General features: G+C 35.6%; 1 protein-coding gene across 7 annotated transcripts; it reads left to right on the forward strand.

The window, feature by feature from the left end:
* The first annotated feature begins 1,460 nt into the window (after positions 1-1,460).
* Positions 1,461-17,154, forward strand: LOC103440745 (CHD3-type chromatin-remodeling factor PICKLE). 7 transcript variants are annotated; one of them, XM_008379442.4, is made up of 32 exons: positions 1,461-1,497; positions 1,642-1,696; positions 3,489-3,638; positions 4,416-4,553; positions 4,657-4,811; positions 5,089-5,250; positions 5,509-5,753; positions 5,852-5,947; positions 6,037-6,173; positions 6,253-6,465; positions 6,544-6,651; positions 7,000-7,050; positions 7,142-7,241; positions 7,779-7,921; positions 8,001-8,104; positions 8,367-8,505; positions 8,607-8,776; positions 8,877-8,943; positions 9,021-9,143; positions 10,145-10,254; positions 10,348-10,429; positions 11,600-11,797; positions 12,513-12,669; positions 12,770-12,875; positions 13,145-13,255; positions 13,914-13,975; positions 14,069-14,145; positions 14,949-15,079; positions 15,648-16,023; positions 16,258-16,384; positions 16,492-16,565; positions 16,664-17,154. In XM_008379442.4, the coding sequence occupies exons 3-32, from the start codon at positions 3,492-3,494 to the stop codon at positions 17,036-17,038; spliced, it is 4,284 nt and encodes a 1,427-aa protein (XP_008377664.3). In that variant the 5' UTR covers positions 1,461-1,497; positions 1,642-1,696; positions 3,489-3,491; the 3' UTR covers positions 17,039-17,154. The 7 variants fall into 7 exon arrangements, with proteins under 7 accessions (XP_008377664.3, XP_070682748.1, XP_070682746.1 ...); XM_070826647.1 differs by having other exon boundaries at positions 13,184-13,255; XM_070826645.1 differs by having other exon boundaries at positions 1,482-1,497; positions 3,392-3,638.
* Positions 17,155-17,236: the final 82 nt, after the last annotated feature.

Genomic DNA, 17,236 nt, shown 5'->3' on the forward strand with positions numbered 1-17,236 from the left:
TTTATTTATTCCACTTTATATTCACGTGGGCTTGGGCTTTTGCTTGCTTATTTTAGCCGGACATCTTCGTATGGGCTTCTACGTTGGGACCTGGGCTTTTCACCTTTTTAGATTTTAATTTCTTAATTATTTTTCTTAGTTAATTTCGAATTTTAATTTTTTCTATTTATGTCAAATAAAAAAATGTTTAATATTATAAAATTCCAAAACGGATTTATGGGAATATGCCGTAATCCCGATTGTCATTTGTTGCTCAACCACCAGGATCTTTTCAAGATCATTTTGACGAAGATTTTAGGAATTTGTGAATTGTGTCTGTTCATCGTATATTGTGTAGTCAATTTTTATCAAATATTATTTATGATTATTTTTAAATAAAAATTCAAAATTTTTTTATAACTATACGATATACAATGAACATACACAATTTACAAATTTCCGAAATTCACACAAAAAAAATTCCGATGAGAATACCGACTTGTTGCTCAACATGTAACGCCTCTTCTGCATCGGATGGGCAATTTGTAGATAAGCATCAACCATTTTAGGATATTTGTGATATGGTCCCTGAAGTTTTAAGTATTTTGCATATGTCCAAAATGCTTCATCTTTTGTTGCTAAGATATAGTACTTTATTTTTTCTGTCATTTTTGTACTTGTTTTATTTGGGCTGTGAGTTAAATTTCCATGACGAAGTTCTTTCTTGGGTATGAAGTCTAATGTTCTATTACTCACACATCTACATAGATTTCTCAAATTTTGTTAACAACGATGCATTGCATTTCACAATTTAGAAAGTAATGATTTAACTTCCCAGTTGAATAAGCAAACTTGAAAACGATATAGTTGATGTATAATGCTACTTAGATATTTTGGAATCATTGGTAATGACTTTTTCATCTCATTTGGTCATCCTTGACGTGAGTTTTTTTTTTTTATCAAGATGGATCAATAGTGTTTTGTCAATGTCACTAGCATCACGTTTGACACAAAGTGCGTTTTGTCGTATATACTCTAAACTGTTTCGCACATGATTTAGATAAATTCATGTGTCATGTATATATGGTAAAAGTGATATAAACTGCATAACACTTCGTTTAAATATAACAGACAAGAATCATCTTATGATTTGTTTATCATTACTATTATGTAATATTCAACACTTAACAAAATATTTTTTACACAATTTTTGGACTAAAAATTTTAGGTTTTAACTCAAGAGTTAGAGATGGTCTTAGAGGTGTTGAAAACACATGCAGTATGACTACAAAGAAATTAAATTATACGCCCCCGAGTTTCAACCAAATTATTTTATAGTCCCTGAAACTCAAATACATTTCAAAACCTCGAACTTATTATGTAACGTGAAAAGACCTTAAGATCCTTCACCAACCTTAAAATTTACATGCAAGCCAAGATTAGAGCTATATAAAAAGCCTCCCCAAAGTAAACAAAGTTCCAATTTCCATGCTGAAAATCCTCTACAGTGTCTGAGGGGTAAGAAAATCATTTGACATCTTTCTCTCTCTCCCCTTCTCTCTCTCTCCTCACTTCCTTTATTTTTTATTTTCCATTTATTTTCTTAATTATTCTGTTTCGTTTTTCTCTAACCCGCTCCAAACCCGGCCGTTTTGGGTTCAGGGGGCTTTCAGGCACGTTTTGGAAATAATTTGTCCCCCAGATCCACCGAGCTCCGGTAACTCCTTCTCTTCCATTAACGCATTTTAATTACGCTAATATGTTATTAATTAAACGCTCACATATGACTTCACTTAGTCAATGCAAGGAGATGGTTTGTGAATTTTGCTGAATTTTGATGTCCAAGAAACCCTTCTAATGGTTTTGTGAATTTTGAGCTTTTTGGGGCTCTTTTGCTGTTTTTGGAAACAGGGTTTTGTGTTTTTTTGACTGTGTATTCCTCAATCGAACACATAGCAGTTAACTAAGTTTTAAGTTTTAACCAAGAAATGGTGGGAAATTTCTGGTTTTTCTGTTCAAGAAACCTTTCTGATGGGTTGTGAATTTCAGTCTTTTAGGGTTGTTTTGCTGTTTTTGTAGATGGGTTTTGTGTTTTTTCTTTGTATGTTTAGCTTAAACATATAACTTCACTGAGTGACCAAGAATTGGTGGGAAAATTGTAATTTGCTTGCATAAGAAACCCTTGAGATGGGATGTCAATTTCAGTCTGTGAGGGTTGTTTTGCTGTTTTTACCAATGGGTTTTGCGTTTTGTGTTTTTACATGTCGAAAACACATTACTCCACCGAGTGACAGAAAATTGGTGGGAAAATTTTAATTATTCCTTGCACTAGGAACCCTTCAAATGGGTTTTGAATTTCGGTCTTTTAGGGTTCCTTTTCTGTTTATACGATTGGGTTTTAAATTTTTCTGTCCAAGAAACCCTTCATGTTGCTTGTGAATTTGGTCTTGGACGGTTGTTTTGCTGTTTTGACAAACGGGGGGTGATTTTTCATTATTATTGCTTTCTCGATGAGAATTCTCATGTGCGCATTTTCAGTGCGGGGTTGGTTACTTGAAGTTTCAGCTGTAAAGTTTTATTTCTTGCATGAGTTTGTTTTGAATTGTGTGATTATTGATAATGCAAGATGTTTTTTTATATTTTTTATGTTGCTTCGTATAAGAAAAGTGACAGTCTTTATAAATGAGGAATTCTTACGAGTTTGTTCCTAGCATATATGGATTGCTTGAACATTCTAATCAAGATCATGATGCTTTATGCATGTGGATGTTGCTTGTGTGCGCGTGTAATTGTGTAGTTGTTTGTATTATTGTACTTGTATGTATCTTCGTACAATCCATCTACGTATGCACGTATACAGTTATACTTTTTCTTTCATCAGTTATGGCTTCACATTAAATAATGGGATTATTGTTCCAAAGAACCGCTTTTGTACGTAGACAGGCGGGTTTGGGTAATTTCTTTATTGTAGGATTACAAGGATTTTTCTTCGCTTACCATTTAGGTCTTGTATTTAATTGGTTTTCTGTATAACGTTTCAGCTGTTCTGTTCATGGAATTGTTATATTGCCATTTTGGTTAAAAGATAATAGCATCTTGCTAAATTTAGTTGATCATTTTAGCAATACTCGGTAATTATTTCCGCTAATTCAGCTTGTGCTTGCATAATCATATTTGCAGTGCATATGATGTACAGTGTCATTTTAAAATTTTCAGGCATATGAATCTCGCAAAAAAAAGAAAAAAAGAAAAAAGAAAAATAGAAGAGAAAATGAAACAAGTAGAGATTTCAAGAGTTGAAAATGTTGTTAGGTAGATGGGTTTGACCGTGTTCTAAAGAAAATTTTCTAATTAATTTTAAACAGAAGACTACTGTGGTTAATGTATAGATATCACAGTTAGACCATTTCAGGTAGAATTGCTTAATTAGCGGATAAGAGCTTCTTCCCCAGTTTCTCATGGATGATCCAGTTGCTGATTCAGTTTACTGCCCCCTTCCTTCCTTGCAGAGTATGAGTAGCCTGGTGGAGAGGCTTCGCGTTAGGTCAGACCGAAGACCGGTGTACAACATTGATGAGTCAGATGATGAGGCTGATTTTGTGTCTGGAAAACGTGGGACAGCTCCGGAAAAGTTTGAAAAGATTATTAGGAGTGACGCGGTTTGTTTCAACTAATTTTTATTATTATTTCTCTTGTTTTCGTGGGTTTCTCGCTCTCTTCTTTTTATCAGTCATCACCATGCATGATACTGAATAGCGAATTGTAACAAATAATTGGAGTAATTATGCATCAAGAACCACATGGATATTTCAGCATAAATTTTCTGAAAATACCATCTACCAATGAATTAACGAAGGACTTTCTGGGAAAATAAAAGAACTGAAGTTTTTGGTAGTAGTAATTTGTCCAGTGGTTACTGGATTTTTAATGCTCTAGAAAACGGATAATCAATATTTGGATAAGGTCTTAAAGTTTTTGCACTCCACTAATAGCATTCTTGATACTCGGCAAGAAAAAAGATGCAGAAGAAACTTTTCATCCTAAATGAACTCTGTATTGGTTCTTTGCTGTTCTTGAAAGAAAAATTCTCTCCATTACTGCACAACTTGGACTGGGAAGATCAAAATTCTTATAGTATGCATCAAATATAGTTTGTTCAAAACATTGCAGTCCTTGCTTGATGAATTTTGAACTTAACATCATAGGACAATGCTGGAAGTAATACTTCCTTGGGAGATTTGAAATGAAATTTTACTTTCTGATACATTATTATAGTTTTCTGTCTCAAATTCAGGGAATTATTGTTATGTGTTTTTCCTTTTGGCGATTGTTAGCACTCCTTCAAAACTGCCGTGTTCCCATGCTTCCTTCCTGTTTAAAATTTTTATAAAAAATCCTTGGCTTACATTTTTCTATTTTTCTTTTGGGACAAATAGAAAGAGAATTCATGTCAAGCCTGTGGCGGAAGTGGGTATCTTCTGGACTGTGAAACATGTAGTTATGCTTACCATTCTAAGTGTTTACTTCCACCATTGAGATCGCCTCCCCCTGGCAACTGGAGATGCCCTGAATGTGTAGGATTTCTTTTCTAAATTCAGTTTTGTAAATAAACTAGTTACAGGATTGTAGGATTTGGTGATAGGCTGGGAATTTTTTTTTTCTTTTTCTTTTTTGCAGGTAAGCCCGTTAAATGATATTGATAAGATTTTGGACTGTGAAATGCGCCCTACTGTAGCTGGTGATAGTGATGCCTCAACGCTGGGCTCAAAGCAAATTTTTGTAAAACAATATCTTGTAAAGTGGAAGGGACTATCTTATCTGCATTGCACATGGTAATGGTTTCTGCTTATTATGTTTATCTGTACCAGCTAACTCTGTTTGTTCGAACTCCTTTAAGCATAACCGGTTACAGTAAAGTTTGACTCTGGAAACCTGCCCTAATACTTTCTAGCTGTACTTATTTAGCAAATTGTATCACCTTTTTAGCAGTAAACTCGATTTACTTAACTTTTCTCCGATCTTTTGTCAATTTAAGAGTTTCAGTTTACCCTACTACATTGGTACATCTTCATCATCCCTGTTCATCCTACTACATATATTTTTGTTCAGGGTTCCAGAGAAGGAGTTTGTGAAAGCTTTTAAGGCCCATCCACGTTTGAAGACAAAAGTAAATAATTTCCATCGTCAAATGGAATCAAGTAATAACTCTGAGGATGATTTTGTTGCCATTCGACCTGAATGGACTACTGTTGATCGAATTCTGGCTTGCAGGTTTACCCATTTTAAACCTCTTTTGTAATTATTTAATATCATATAATTTGTGTTTTGGTTTTGTTTTCTTGAAGTATGGTTTGTAATTTTTAGTCTATTTGAAATTTGAATTTATATAAGAAGGTTTTAAGAGAGAACCTCAAGCGTACTTGTTAAATATAAGATGAATCACTGTTTAAACAGAAGACTGCAGGCTTCATTTAATATATGTCATTAAGTTTCTACTGAGTCTGCGGTAATACTTGTTGGATGCTTCAGGGAAGACGATGAGAAAGAATATTTAGTAAAGTGGAAAGAACTTCCCTATGATGAGTGCTATTGGGAATCCGAATCGGACATAGCTGCATTTCAGCCGGAAATAGGGAGATTCAACAGAATTCAGTCTAGGTCTCATAAAGTTTTGTCTAGTAAGCAGAAGAGCAGTCTTAGAGATGCCATGGACTCAAAATATAAGCAGAAAGAGTTTCAACAGTATGAAGGCAGTCCCGACTTTCTTTCTGGAGGTACATTAATCTGTCTGCTATGCTTTTTCTGCATTCTTGCTTGTATGTCTCTTCCTGGGTTATTTAGTTTGATCATGTACTTTTTTGTTCAATTAAAGGCACTCTGCATCCGTATCAGCTTGAAGGGTTGAACTTCTTACGTTTCTCCTGGTCCAAACAAACTCATGTTATACTTGCAGATGAGATGGGACTTGGTCAGTCTTTGTTTATCCTTGAAATTTTATTTCCTTTTCTTCTAGATAGCTGGACTTTACCTACAGTTTGAATTTTTATGTGGTTGTAGGTAAAACCATACAGAGTATTGCTTTTTTAGCATCTCTTTTTGAAGAGAAAGTCTCTCCACATCTAGTTGTGGCTCCACTTTCAACATTAAGAAATTGGGAACGGGAATTTGCAACATGGGCACCTCAAATGAATGTGGTATGTAAATTAAATATCTGTCTTGTTTATAATCATTTGTAAGTAAGTGTGGTTCTGATTAGAAATTCACTTGGTTCAGGTTATGTATGTTGGCTCTTCCCAAGCGCGTGCTGTCATACGGGAATATGAATTTTACTTCCCCAAAAATCACAAGAAGATAAAGAAAAAGAAATCTGGTCAAATTGTTAGCGAAAGCAAGCAAGATAGGATCAAATTTGATGTTCTCTTGACATCGTATGAGATGATCAACTTAGACTCAACGTCACTAAAACCAATAAAGTGGGAGTGCATGGTAACATTCAGTGGCTCACTGTACACATTATTGGTCCTCAACGTCTGATATCTGCCTAATGCTGACCTCCATATGCAGATTGTTGATGAAGGTCATCGTCTAAAAAATAAGGATTCAAAACTATTCTCATCGTTACAGCAGTATTGGACTAATCATCGTGTGCTTCTGACCGGCACTCCCCTCCAGGTTTGTTATGAGATTGTTTTGTGTTACATATATGTTTTGCTTAGTTTTCCCTGTTTTAAAACTTTCTAAAGATGATTCTCTTTATTTTTCATTTTCTTTTCTTGAAAAATTGGCCCATTTTAGTTATGTTTTACGGTTCCTTCTCTGTGAAATCTGATTCATTTTTTTGTCGTTTTATATTGTTCTTGTTCCTTATGGGTCCCCAGGTATCACCAATAATTTTCCTTTTTGTCAGTTTTATGGTGTTCTTGTTCCTTATGGGTCTTTGGGTATCACAAATAATGGTCAGGTTGTCTTTTTTGTCTGTTATCAACTTATAATTTTGCTGACATGTGATCAAAATTTCAGAACAATCTGGACGAGCTCTTTATGCTTATGCATTTCCTTGATGCTGGGAAGGTTAGTATACTATCAACTTTAAGGTATTGAAGTTTAGCTGGTTGAAAACAAAATTGTCTTATTATTTGACTGGAGGGTAAAATACTTGCAGTTCGGAAGTCTGGAAGAGTTTCAGGAAGAGTTTAAGGATATAAATCAAGAGGAACAAGTTTCACGGCTTCATAGAATGTTGGCTCCCCATCTCCTAAGAAGTATAAATCTTAAATCCTTTCAAGTTTGGGTTTACTAATACCATTTAAATATCTCTTAAAGACGTATTACATTATGCTTGCTATTTGATTCTTGTTTTTGTTTGTTTATTTGTTTTACCCAGAGGTTTAATTCATTAAGAGCATGTCTAATGTGTTGGGCAAGTGCTGGAGGCTAGAGGCAAAATCTAGCCCCTCAAAACGATGATATTGCCTACCAATATTTTTTGGTTCTAGTGGTGAAGGCCTAGAGGCTAGGATTTTAAATGTTAAATGTGTCCCATGCTACCCAAGGCTTGGGCTGGGGCTAGTTTGGCCTCACAAGGTGCCTAGGCTTCTACTTGACTAGGCGAATTTTGTTGGGCTAAAAGTTGTTTTTTCAATTTTGAGGCAAAATTATCAATTTGCCTAGTCCATAAGGCTCCCTTTAGATATGCTTTAAGGATAATTTGGATTTTACAGTGAGATGTTTTTTTAGTTTGTATTGGCCATTATAATTGAAAAGTTAGGTAAAATGTGTGCAAATGGTAATTGGTGCAGGAGTGAAAAAGGATGTGATGAAGGAACTACCTCCTAAAAAGGAACTGATATTACGTGTTGATTTAAGCAGCAAACAGAAAGAGTATTACAAAGCAATTCTGACCCGTAACTATCAGATACTAACTCGTCGAGGTGGTGCACAGGTAAGACTGCGTTCCCAGTGAACTTAATTATTATTTTTTCATTCTACTCCAGTCTGACAATATTTTGGTTTAATACCAGATATCTCTTATCAATGTGGTTATGGAATTGCGCAAGCTTTGTTGTCATCCGTTTATGTTAGAGGGAGTTGAACCAGACATAGAAGATCCAAATGAAGCTTTCAAGTAATACTATTTCTTTCTTATTTGTCGATATGATCCTTTAGTGCTGTCTATTTGATGTACTGGTTTCTTGTATAGAGTTGGTGGCTCATTTGGGTGCTTAAGTTCATAAGGCCATGATAGATTATTTTAGCCTTGCGCTTGTGTTGAAGAGAGTCTGCATTTTCTTGAACTATACTATTTAAAGTAAGCTATAGACCTTCTGAGGTGTTGTTCTTTGAGTTCCTGAGATAGCTGATTCCACTTTTCTTTTACTATTTGACAGACAGCTATTGGAAACTTCTGGGAAATTGCAATTGTTAGACAAAATGATGGTGAAACTTAAGGAGCAAGGGCATAGAGTTCTCATATATTCACAGTTTCAGCACATGCTTGATTTGCTAGAAGACTATTGTACTTTCAAAGTATTAATTCGTCGCTATTTTGTTGTTTGTTGACATTCTTTGATGTTGGAGATTGCAGAATGAAACATTTGATATTGTAAAATTGTCAATTTTTTGATCAGAAATGGCAGTACGAACGGATAGATGGAAAAGTTGGTGGAGCTGAGAGACAAATAAGAATAGATCGATTTAATGCCAAAAATTCTTCTAGATTTTGTTTTCTGCTATCTACTCGAGCTGGGGGCTTAGGAATAAACCTTGCAACTGCAGATACAGTGATCATATATGATAGGTAATTTTACCGCTTACATTGATTCATAGTTACCTTTATGCAATAATTAAATAGGTAGTGTCATGGAACTTTCTTCAACAAATTTGCTTTTGGTCTGCAGTGATTGGAATCCTCATGCTGATCTACAAGCTATGGCAAGAGCTCATCGACTTGGGCAAACTAACAAGGTTGAAATTACTTCTTCATTGATATCTGGTTGTTTGGTTACTGTGTCTTAAACTGCATAGTGGTTTCGGGGTTGCAGGTAATGATTTATAGGCTAGTAACCCGAGGAAGCATTGAAGAACGGATGATGGAAATGACAAAGAAGAAAATGGTATTGGAGCATTTGGTTGTTGGAAGGTTAAAGAAACAAGATATCAACCAGGTATGCAAATGTCTTTGGACGTGTGGGTCGTTTTTAGTCTAGTGGCAAACTAAATTTAGTTTTCATGATTAGTTTATACTTTTTTTTTTTGCATGTGAAAGAAAACAAAATGTGTAGTTGGTTGATTACGAATATTTTGGAAGGTAAAATGATTGGTTTTCAGTTGGAAAGGAAGAGCCGGATTCCAATTTGAAGTTATAGGTCAATAGTTTTGAGATGTATTATATATGTGAAATTAGGATTTTTTAAGCTAAAAAAGCTCAAGTATATCTGTAGGGAACAACTTTGAATCTAGAAAACTCTTCTCTTGGGGTTGAATGAGGAACAGTTTGAATTGTAAGTTGCAAACAGAGTGAAATGGGTTTCGTAACATTGGATGATTGCATCTCTATGCATGCTATTTGTAATTTTGTATCCTGGATAATTCTAGTGGAAGAGATGGCTTTGTGGTTTAGAATGTAGGTAGCTAATACACATTGCATATGATTGAAATCCAGGGACCAAATTGAAAGTCTGAAAGAAAAAAAAATACATTGGAAAGTTATGAATTTCAATTTGGCTCCTGTGTTTTCAATTTGCATATTATTTAGTTGTTAACCATTTGGGTCCTTATGTCTAATTTGGGCATTTATGTCAGCACACAACACACAGAGGACATCAAAGCAGACCAAGATTGTTATTGGGATAGAACAAGGACCAAATTGGTGTCAAAAACAAAAATATGAGCAAACACAGGGACCATAGTGTTATTTAACAAAAAAAATAGGCAGCCATTCTTATTTGAAAGGAAAAGTGAAGCATTTATCTGTTACATTTTGTCAATTGAATGAACTTTTTCATATTTGTCACTTTTCCCTATTGAGCTGTGCTTTTAAAATTTCTTCTTTGCAGTTACTTTAATAGAAGTTGAATGTAAGTTCAGATAACTGCAGTTAGAGGTGTATAGACATTATGTACCTTGAAAATGTAATCAAGTTTCAAATGATTTTAATTTATGTTAGGAAGAGTTAGATGACATCATAAGGTATGGATCGAAGGAGTTATTTGTTGACGAAAATGATGAAGCAGGAAAATCCCGTCAAATCCATTATGATGACGCTGCAATAGATAGGTAAATGTATAGGCCACTTTGTTTCAGTGAAATGATTTGGCATTTCAATAAATGTTCTCAAAATTATTGTTTGCTCTGTTTCTTTGTTGGTAGACTACTGGATCGTGATCAAGCTGGGGATGATGAGGCTTTGTTGGATGATGAAGATGAAGATGGATTTTTAAAGGCCTTCAAGGTGATATTCTACAACATAGATAGTAAAGGTCCTTACGGTTATATTTCAAATGCATCATGCTGGTGGTGGTTTGCACAAGGCTTATTTGCCTCAGCACTATAGTTGATATTGTTGTTTGGTAGTTACAACTTACAAGGTTATAAATTTTCATTGGTGCCCTGGGCTTTTGTTCTGTTGGCAACATGTGGGTTGTAGCACACAGGCATTGGACAATGTTAGAAATGCAGCATTGTTTTAAGCATGGTAGTCTATTGGGTACCAATTGTTTTTACTTTGATGTAGTGCCTCACTTGTTCTAGATGAGCTTTGACTAGTCCACGGTAGCACAGTAACATTTAATTTAGGGAGTTGGTCATGTTTTGTAGCACACACTAACTGATGGATTCTATATGGTTGTAAATTAAAGTTGTTACATTTAGGTCGATTTTAACAAGGCAAAATGTATGTATAATGTTTGTGGTTCTAATTTTAACCATCTCTAGGGATGTTTCTAGATGCCTTTACACAATCATTCGTGTATAGATAGTGGTTATAGATTATTAAAATCACTTGGTGGTTGATTGGGAAAGTCAGTTGTTGTCACAATTGGAACCAACGGGGATGAAGGGTCTCTTATTTTGTAACACTCCCCCTCTTTTAAACAGTCTTTGTTCTTTATCTTATTTCTTTGTTGCATCACATGAATTGCTATCTTTGTAGTCCTTTACTTACATTAACTTGAAAATCTTCTTAATTAAATGCTTACCTAAATATGAAGACACGTGAAATGTAAGAGATTAAATTCGATTTTGTTTTGGAGAATTTATGACCTCAAAAATTCTTTATTCATATATTTCAGTAAGTAACTAAGGGAAATTATGAGTTTACTTTATATATCCCTTTTTCCTCTTTCTCCTTATTGAATAATTTCTTCTTTAGAAAGGGGGTTCAAGCACCAGCAGGTGATATTTTCATCTGTATGTTATTGAAGTCAAAGTTTCTGTCTGCAGAACCTGTAGCTGAGTTTGGGATTTTATTTCCATTATGTCTTATCATGCAGGGTCACAATTTCTAATACTAGGCATTCTTGCTCCACATGATCTACAACTGTCTTATCTCATGCCTCTCTATTGACTTATGATTCATGGTGATCCTTTTTTAAGGAAATTAAACTAGTATCATGTGTTATAGGTTGCGAATTTTGAATATATTGATGAAGCAGAGGCTGTAGCAGAGGAGGAACCACAAAAGGTTACCATGGAAAGTCGACCTCTTGCGAGCAGTTATGAAAGAACAAATTACTGGGAAGAGTTATTAAAAGACAAATATGAAGTGCATAAAGTTGAAGAATTTAATGCTTTGGGAAAAGGAAAGCGAAGTCGTAAGCAGGTATTGCACTAAAGTTGCACTAACATAGTTTTATATTTACCCTTTGATCACTGAATTTATGCCTTACCGTCCCCCAGGGCATCAAAGCTTTATTATTCGATTAGGAGTTTGGTAGCTCGTTTATTATACCGTACAAATTGTTTTAAAGAACTTCCATTTTACCTTCAAAACAATTTAAAAAGGGCAATTGGCTTAAATTGAGAAGAAAAACTAAACCTTGATTAGCAAAATCAGACGCCCATATAGGTCCATCGTATCACCCTTAATAGGCAGATCACTATTTTGAGATTGGTAAGTTCGGCACTAGGATGTCAAAGAATCATTAGAATAGCCATTCCCAATTAAAGAAGTGAGCGAATGATAAAGTAAACCCATCAACACCCTTACCATGTTATTCAAGAGTGAAAAATATTCGTTCAGAGTATATATTCCCCCCACCCTCTCTCTCCTCTTCCCCCCGTGCCCACCTGTTTAGCCCAGAAAGATGCGGATGAAGGTGATGGCTTTCAGATCTAAGGTATGGTTGAATGTGCATGCGTCTTGAGGCCATGTTCTTTGAAGATCTCAACTAATATGTGGATGATTTATCTCATGTATTAACTTTTTAGGAAAAACAATCCAAAATTCTTAATTTGGTTTTGAGATGAAACCATGTTATTAGAGATCTATGGTAACAGATGCCATTAGACATCTTAAGCTTTTGGAATATTTTCAGATGGTATCTGTTGATGATGACGATCTTGCTGGTTTGGAAGATGTGAGTTCTGACGGTGAAGATGATAACTATGAAGCTGAAGTGATGGATGGTGAAACATCATCATCCGGAACTGTTTCTGGGGGGAAGAGGCTGCCTAACAGAAAGAGGAGTCGTGGTATGTTTTTCATGTACTGTCTAAATAAGTTGATGACAAATTAACAACTAGTTGCTCTCTTGCTTATCATACTAACACTTTGAAATGAATTATTTTTCAGTGGAAAGTATGGAGCCCCCTCCCTTGATGGAAGGAGAAGGAAGATCCTTCAAAGTTTTGGGTTTCAATCAAAGTCAGAGAGCCATGTTTGTACAAGTCTTGATGAGGTAGTTTCTTAAAATTTGTAGTTTTCTTGTCTAGCACTTATTATTATGTTGAACCACTAAAACTCCACCGATTCTGTGCTACAGCATGTGTATGTACACAGATGCGCATGCCTGGTGGAAGTGGGTGTTTCTACATTTCAAATTGTAATTTGTGTAACTTTATTCTGACAAGGATGTCTGGAATGTATCTGCATGTTTGGGTTTAGGGGTTTATGTCCTTGTGAGTGTGCTTCTACATTTTAAATTGCCTTGTGTATGTGTTTGAGCAGGGGGTTCTTTTTGGTGATAAGATTCTCTGGAATGTGCAGGTTCGGAGTGGGGGATTATGACTGGAAAGAGTTTACAGCACGCATGAAGAAGACATTTGAAGAAGTAGATAGGTAATGCCTCCATATTTGCATCCATTTTGAGTTAATTTCTTATGGTAGGTCACTGGAATTTAATATTGGTATTGTCTTTGTCTTCTTTCCTCACTTGTCCACATGCTTTTCAGGATTGTTGGATTTTTTACATGCTGTTTTCAGATGTCCATTGATTAATTGAATATTATATTTTGTAGATATCCAGGGGTGACAATGTGATGCACCTGTATTTTTTAATTGTTAATTTGGGTATTTAGCAGTATTTAATAAATGGTGAATCACATAATGAAATATAGTGTGAATTAGGGATAAGTACTAGACAGTTTGGATGTAATCCATATTTGTGTAACTAGAATGATATTCAAATTTCCTTCCTCTCAGTAGCATTAAAAGTTTCCAAATATGCCTTTAAAAACTCAAAAACACCATATAAGTTGATAAAATGGGCTGTCATCTTGATCATTAGTTATAAGGTAATGGTGTAAATGGACGCTCGGTCTTTCAAGGTTATCAATATATATATATATATATATACACACACACCTGAGGTCTCATATTCATCACAACTTAGCATAAGCACATTCCAAATGACTTTATGCTTGCTTGAATAGTTGTGTCTATTGTGCTGTGTATAAATGTGAAGAATTTATTTTGTATTCTGTATTTTTTTTTACAGATATGCTAAACTATTCTTGGAGCACATAGCTGAAGGAGATAATGACTCTCCAACCTTTGCAGGTGATAAATTGTTGTGACTCATGTTGTTTTCATCTTCCCTCTATGTTCGATGTCCTCATCTTAATGTGTTACTGTTGCTTATCTTGGTTGTAGATGGTGTACCTAAAGACGGGCTCAGAATAGGAGATGTACTTATTAGGGTTGCAACTTTGATGCTGGTGAAGAAAAGGGTAAGCTTGTACTCACAAGTTCAATTGATGATTATGATCATACTATTCAGATTTATCTTTTTCTTATTTCCTTAATTGGAAAATAAGTATGTTACGGAAAAATATTAGTTGGTATTTGGACATATTCTAACCAAATGAGTAATGTGGGTTGTCAGTTGAGTTTTTACTGTTGTATTATTTTGTCGAGAGTGTTGAAGGTGATCAATTGTTTTGATCTCCTCAAATAAACGGTGGTCTAGATTTATTTAGTTTGTATTCTATGTTTGATATACTTGTTAGAATTCTTAAGTATGACTATAATATGCAGTCTGGCATGTTATATTGCCATGGGATAAGACAATATGCCCTGCTCATGACAGGCAACATAACTTGACAAACTGTTGATAGGCAAGCATCACTTGGTTACGTATTACTTGCAAAACAAAAACAACCACCAAGCCTTATCCCACTAAGTGGGGTCAGCTGTAGGAATCCTAGCACGCCACTCTCGGTTTTGCGCCAGGTCTTGCGTTAGCTCCAAGTCTTCCTAGGTCTTCCTCTACCCTTTCTTCCTTGACCCTCTGTCTCATAGTCATATCTTCTAACTGGAGCATTCGTGAGTCTTTAGTTCACGTGTCCAAACCACCTGAAGTATTACTTGGAAGTTGCAAATCGAATTTTCTAATGAAAAGTAATATCACATAAACACGTTGAAGAGTGGGGAAAGCCACACAGAGAGGATATAAAAGGTGGATTTGGAATCAAAAGTAACATACTTTCATCTGATTTGTTTTTTTTTTTTTTCTTTTTTGTTGCAATGATAGGTGGAAGCAGCATTAAGAAATCCAGGGGCTCCACTTTTTTCACAGGATACCTTGTTGTTCCACCCTGGATTGAAGGGTGGAAAGTATTGGAAGGAGGAACATGATTTCACATTGCTGCGTGCCGTAATTAAGTATGAATTTACTGCTTGATATTTACAAGTATTTTTGCATCTGCTGTTAATAATTTTACTTTTCTTGTCTGTCTGATGTGGAACATTACATGTCATATGCTCATATATATGTATATACATGGCTTCGTCTGCGTCTGTTGGCAGTGCAGTTGTTGATAATCATGTAAGTTTGCTTGCACTAATTTGGGTTGATACTTCTTAGGATAGCCAGAAGGGCAATATATCAACTTGACTAGGAATAATCTTCTGTAGAAATTGTCCAAATAAGGTTTGCTGTTCTTTTGGGTCTCCTGATTCTGCATCTATCTTTAGAAGTTGAAGAGCATGTAATCATTTATTCCGAAACCGAGCCAAACTGAACATTTGTGGATTAGCATAAAAACTTCTGTACCATGTTTCTATATGCGTTTAAACCAATTTGCTTTTTTTTGTATGCAACGTATAGGCTTATGCCATTTCTGATTTTATTCACGAGACATTTCTACATTTTCTTTGCATATATTTGTACATGCTGAGTGGTCCTTTTATGTTAATTCTTCACTTACTGTTTGCTTATTTGGATCTTTAGGCATGGATATGGAAGATGGCAAGCTATTGTTGATGACAAGGACCTGAGGCTTCAAGAAGTTATCTGTCAAGAGTTGAATCTCCCCTTTATAAATTTACCCCTCCCTGGACAAGTTAATACACAAGCACAGAATGGTGAGAAAGCAACAAATGGAGAAGGACCTAGCAACCATGCTAGTGAAAATGGTAGCGGAAGTGACATAGGAGCTAATGTTTCCCAGGGAACCAGTGATGCTGTGAACCAACCTCAGTTGTTTCATAACTCTTCTGTGTTATTTCAATATAGAGATATGCAGAGAAGGCAGGTAGAATTTATTAAGAAGAGGGTGCTTCTTTTGGAGAAAGGGAACGTTTCAGAGTTGATTGCAGAGGAATATGTAAGTTATGATTTTTGATATCTCGTGGTACCAGCATATTGCACAACTGTTTGTTGTGTGTTGTAGCTTAAAGAAGAACTTTTAAGTGCCTTGTAATCTTATTATCCCTGTTCGTGTAGCGATTGGGCTTTAGATGTATAGTAGTCATTCACGAAAGTAGGCATGATTCTAAGCGGACAAGTTTGTAGCATAGTTGGTCAAAATTTTTTATGTTGGATTTGATTGTTTTCCCAGGGTGAAGCAACTGTGGTTGGAAGTGAAGAACCTGAGAGTGCACCGAATGCTACAATATTGTCAAGCCCTCATTCCGTGGAGACTAATGGTCACATGGTTGATCAGTTGCCTAGAATAGTAGACATCAGTAAGTTTATTTCTGGTTCTTGAAGTTCTGCTTGGCACAGCAATAACGGTAATCTTTGAACTTCTGTTGCCTTCTGTTGATTGGCTTGGCGATGATTAAAATTGCAGCTCCCGAAGAAGTTGCTGCTGCAGCTTGTGACAACGATCCAGATCGATTGAAATTGCCTCGCCTTTATAATGAGGTACATTGTATTTGTTATTTGTGTACAATCTTGGTTTCAGTATGAGGATTTGATAATCAATTTGTTTTCGTTTTTTTTTCTCTTGTCTATGTTGGTAGATGTGCAACGTCGTGGAGCGAAATGCCCATATTTCACTTGAGACTTCTTTAGGAACCATTTGTGAAGCGATAAACATGACTCTCTCTTCTGTGCCCCATCATCCTCCACCAGAATCTCTCATATTGAATCCAGGTAAGCAATCGGAAGCTGAGTCAAGCGGCGGTGTTTTTCTGAAACCACCATCTCCTCAAGGTGACGGAAAGCATGCCGTCGTGGCAGACTCTGAGATGACAAATTTGGCTGCAGAACCTGAACCTACAATCATGGAGCTAGACCCTGAACCCGTGGACGGGATAATCTGTGATGATCGGGGAAAGCAAGAACAGAACAATGTCGATTCTAAGGGAAAGGGGGTCATTGTATTGGATGATTAATTGGAGTGATGTTACTAGGCTACTAGTTCTAATTTATAAACCACAGGAAATAACTTGAAAAACGGCTGGACCTTCTTTTCTTTCATATATAATAGAGAACATTTTTGTTGTCAAAACTTCAGATGTTTTTTTTGGACAGAGGTAATTTTCATTGCCAAGAGAGCACGAGTACAACCAAAGGGGCTCAATTACACAGCA

Source organism: Malus domestica, chromosome 08 (genome assembly GCF_042453785.1).
Source record: "Malus domestica chromosome 08, GDT2T_hap1".
NCBI lineage: Eukaryota > Viridiplantae > Streptophyta > Magnoliopsida > Rosales > Rosaceae > Malus > Malus domestica.

Coding starts and splice junctions, on each gene's coding strand:
- LOC103440745 (XM_070826645.1), top strand. CDS start 3,438: ATGGATGATCCAGTTGCTGATTCAGTTTACTGCCCCCTTCCTTCCTTG. Junction 8,506..8,606: donor AAGACTATTGTACTTTCAAA/GTATTAATTCGT, acceptor TTTTTTGATCAG/AAATGGCAGTACGAACGGAT. Junction 16,385..16,491: donor GCCTAGAATAGTAGACATCA/GTAAGTTTATTT, acceptor TTAAAATTGCAG/CTCCCGAAGAAGTTGCTGCT.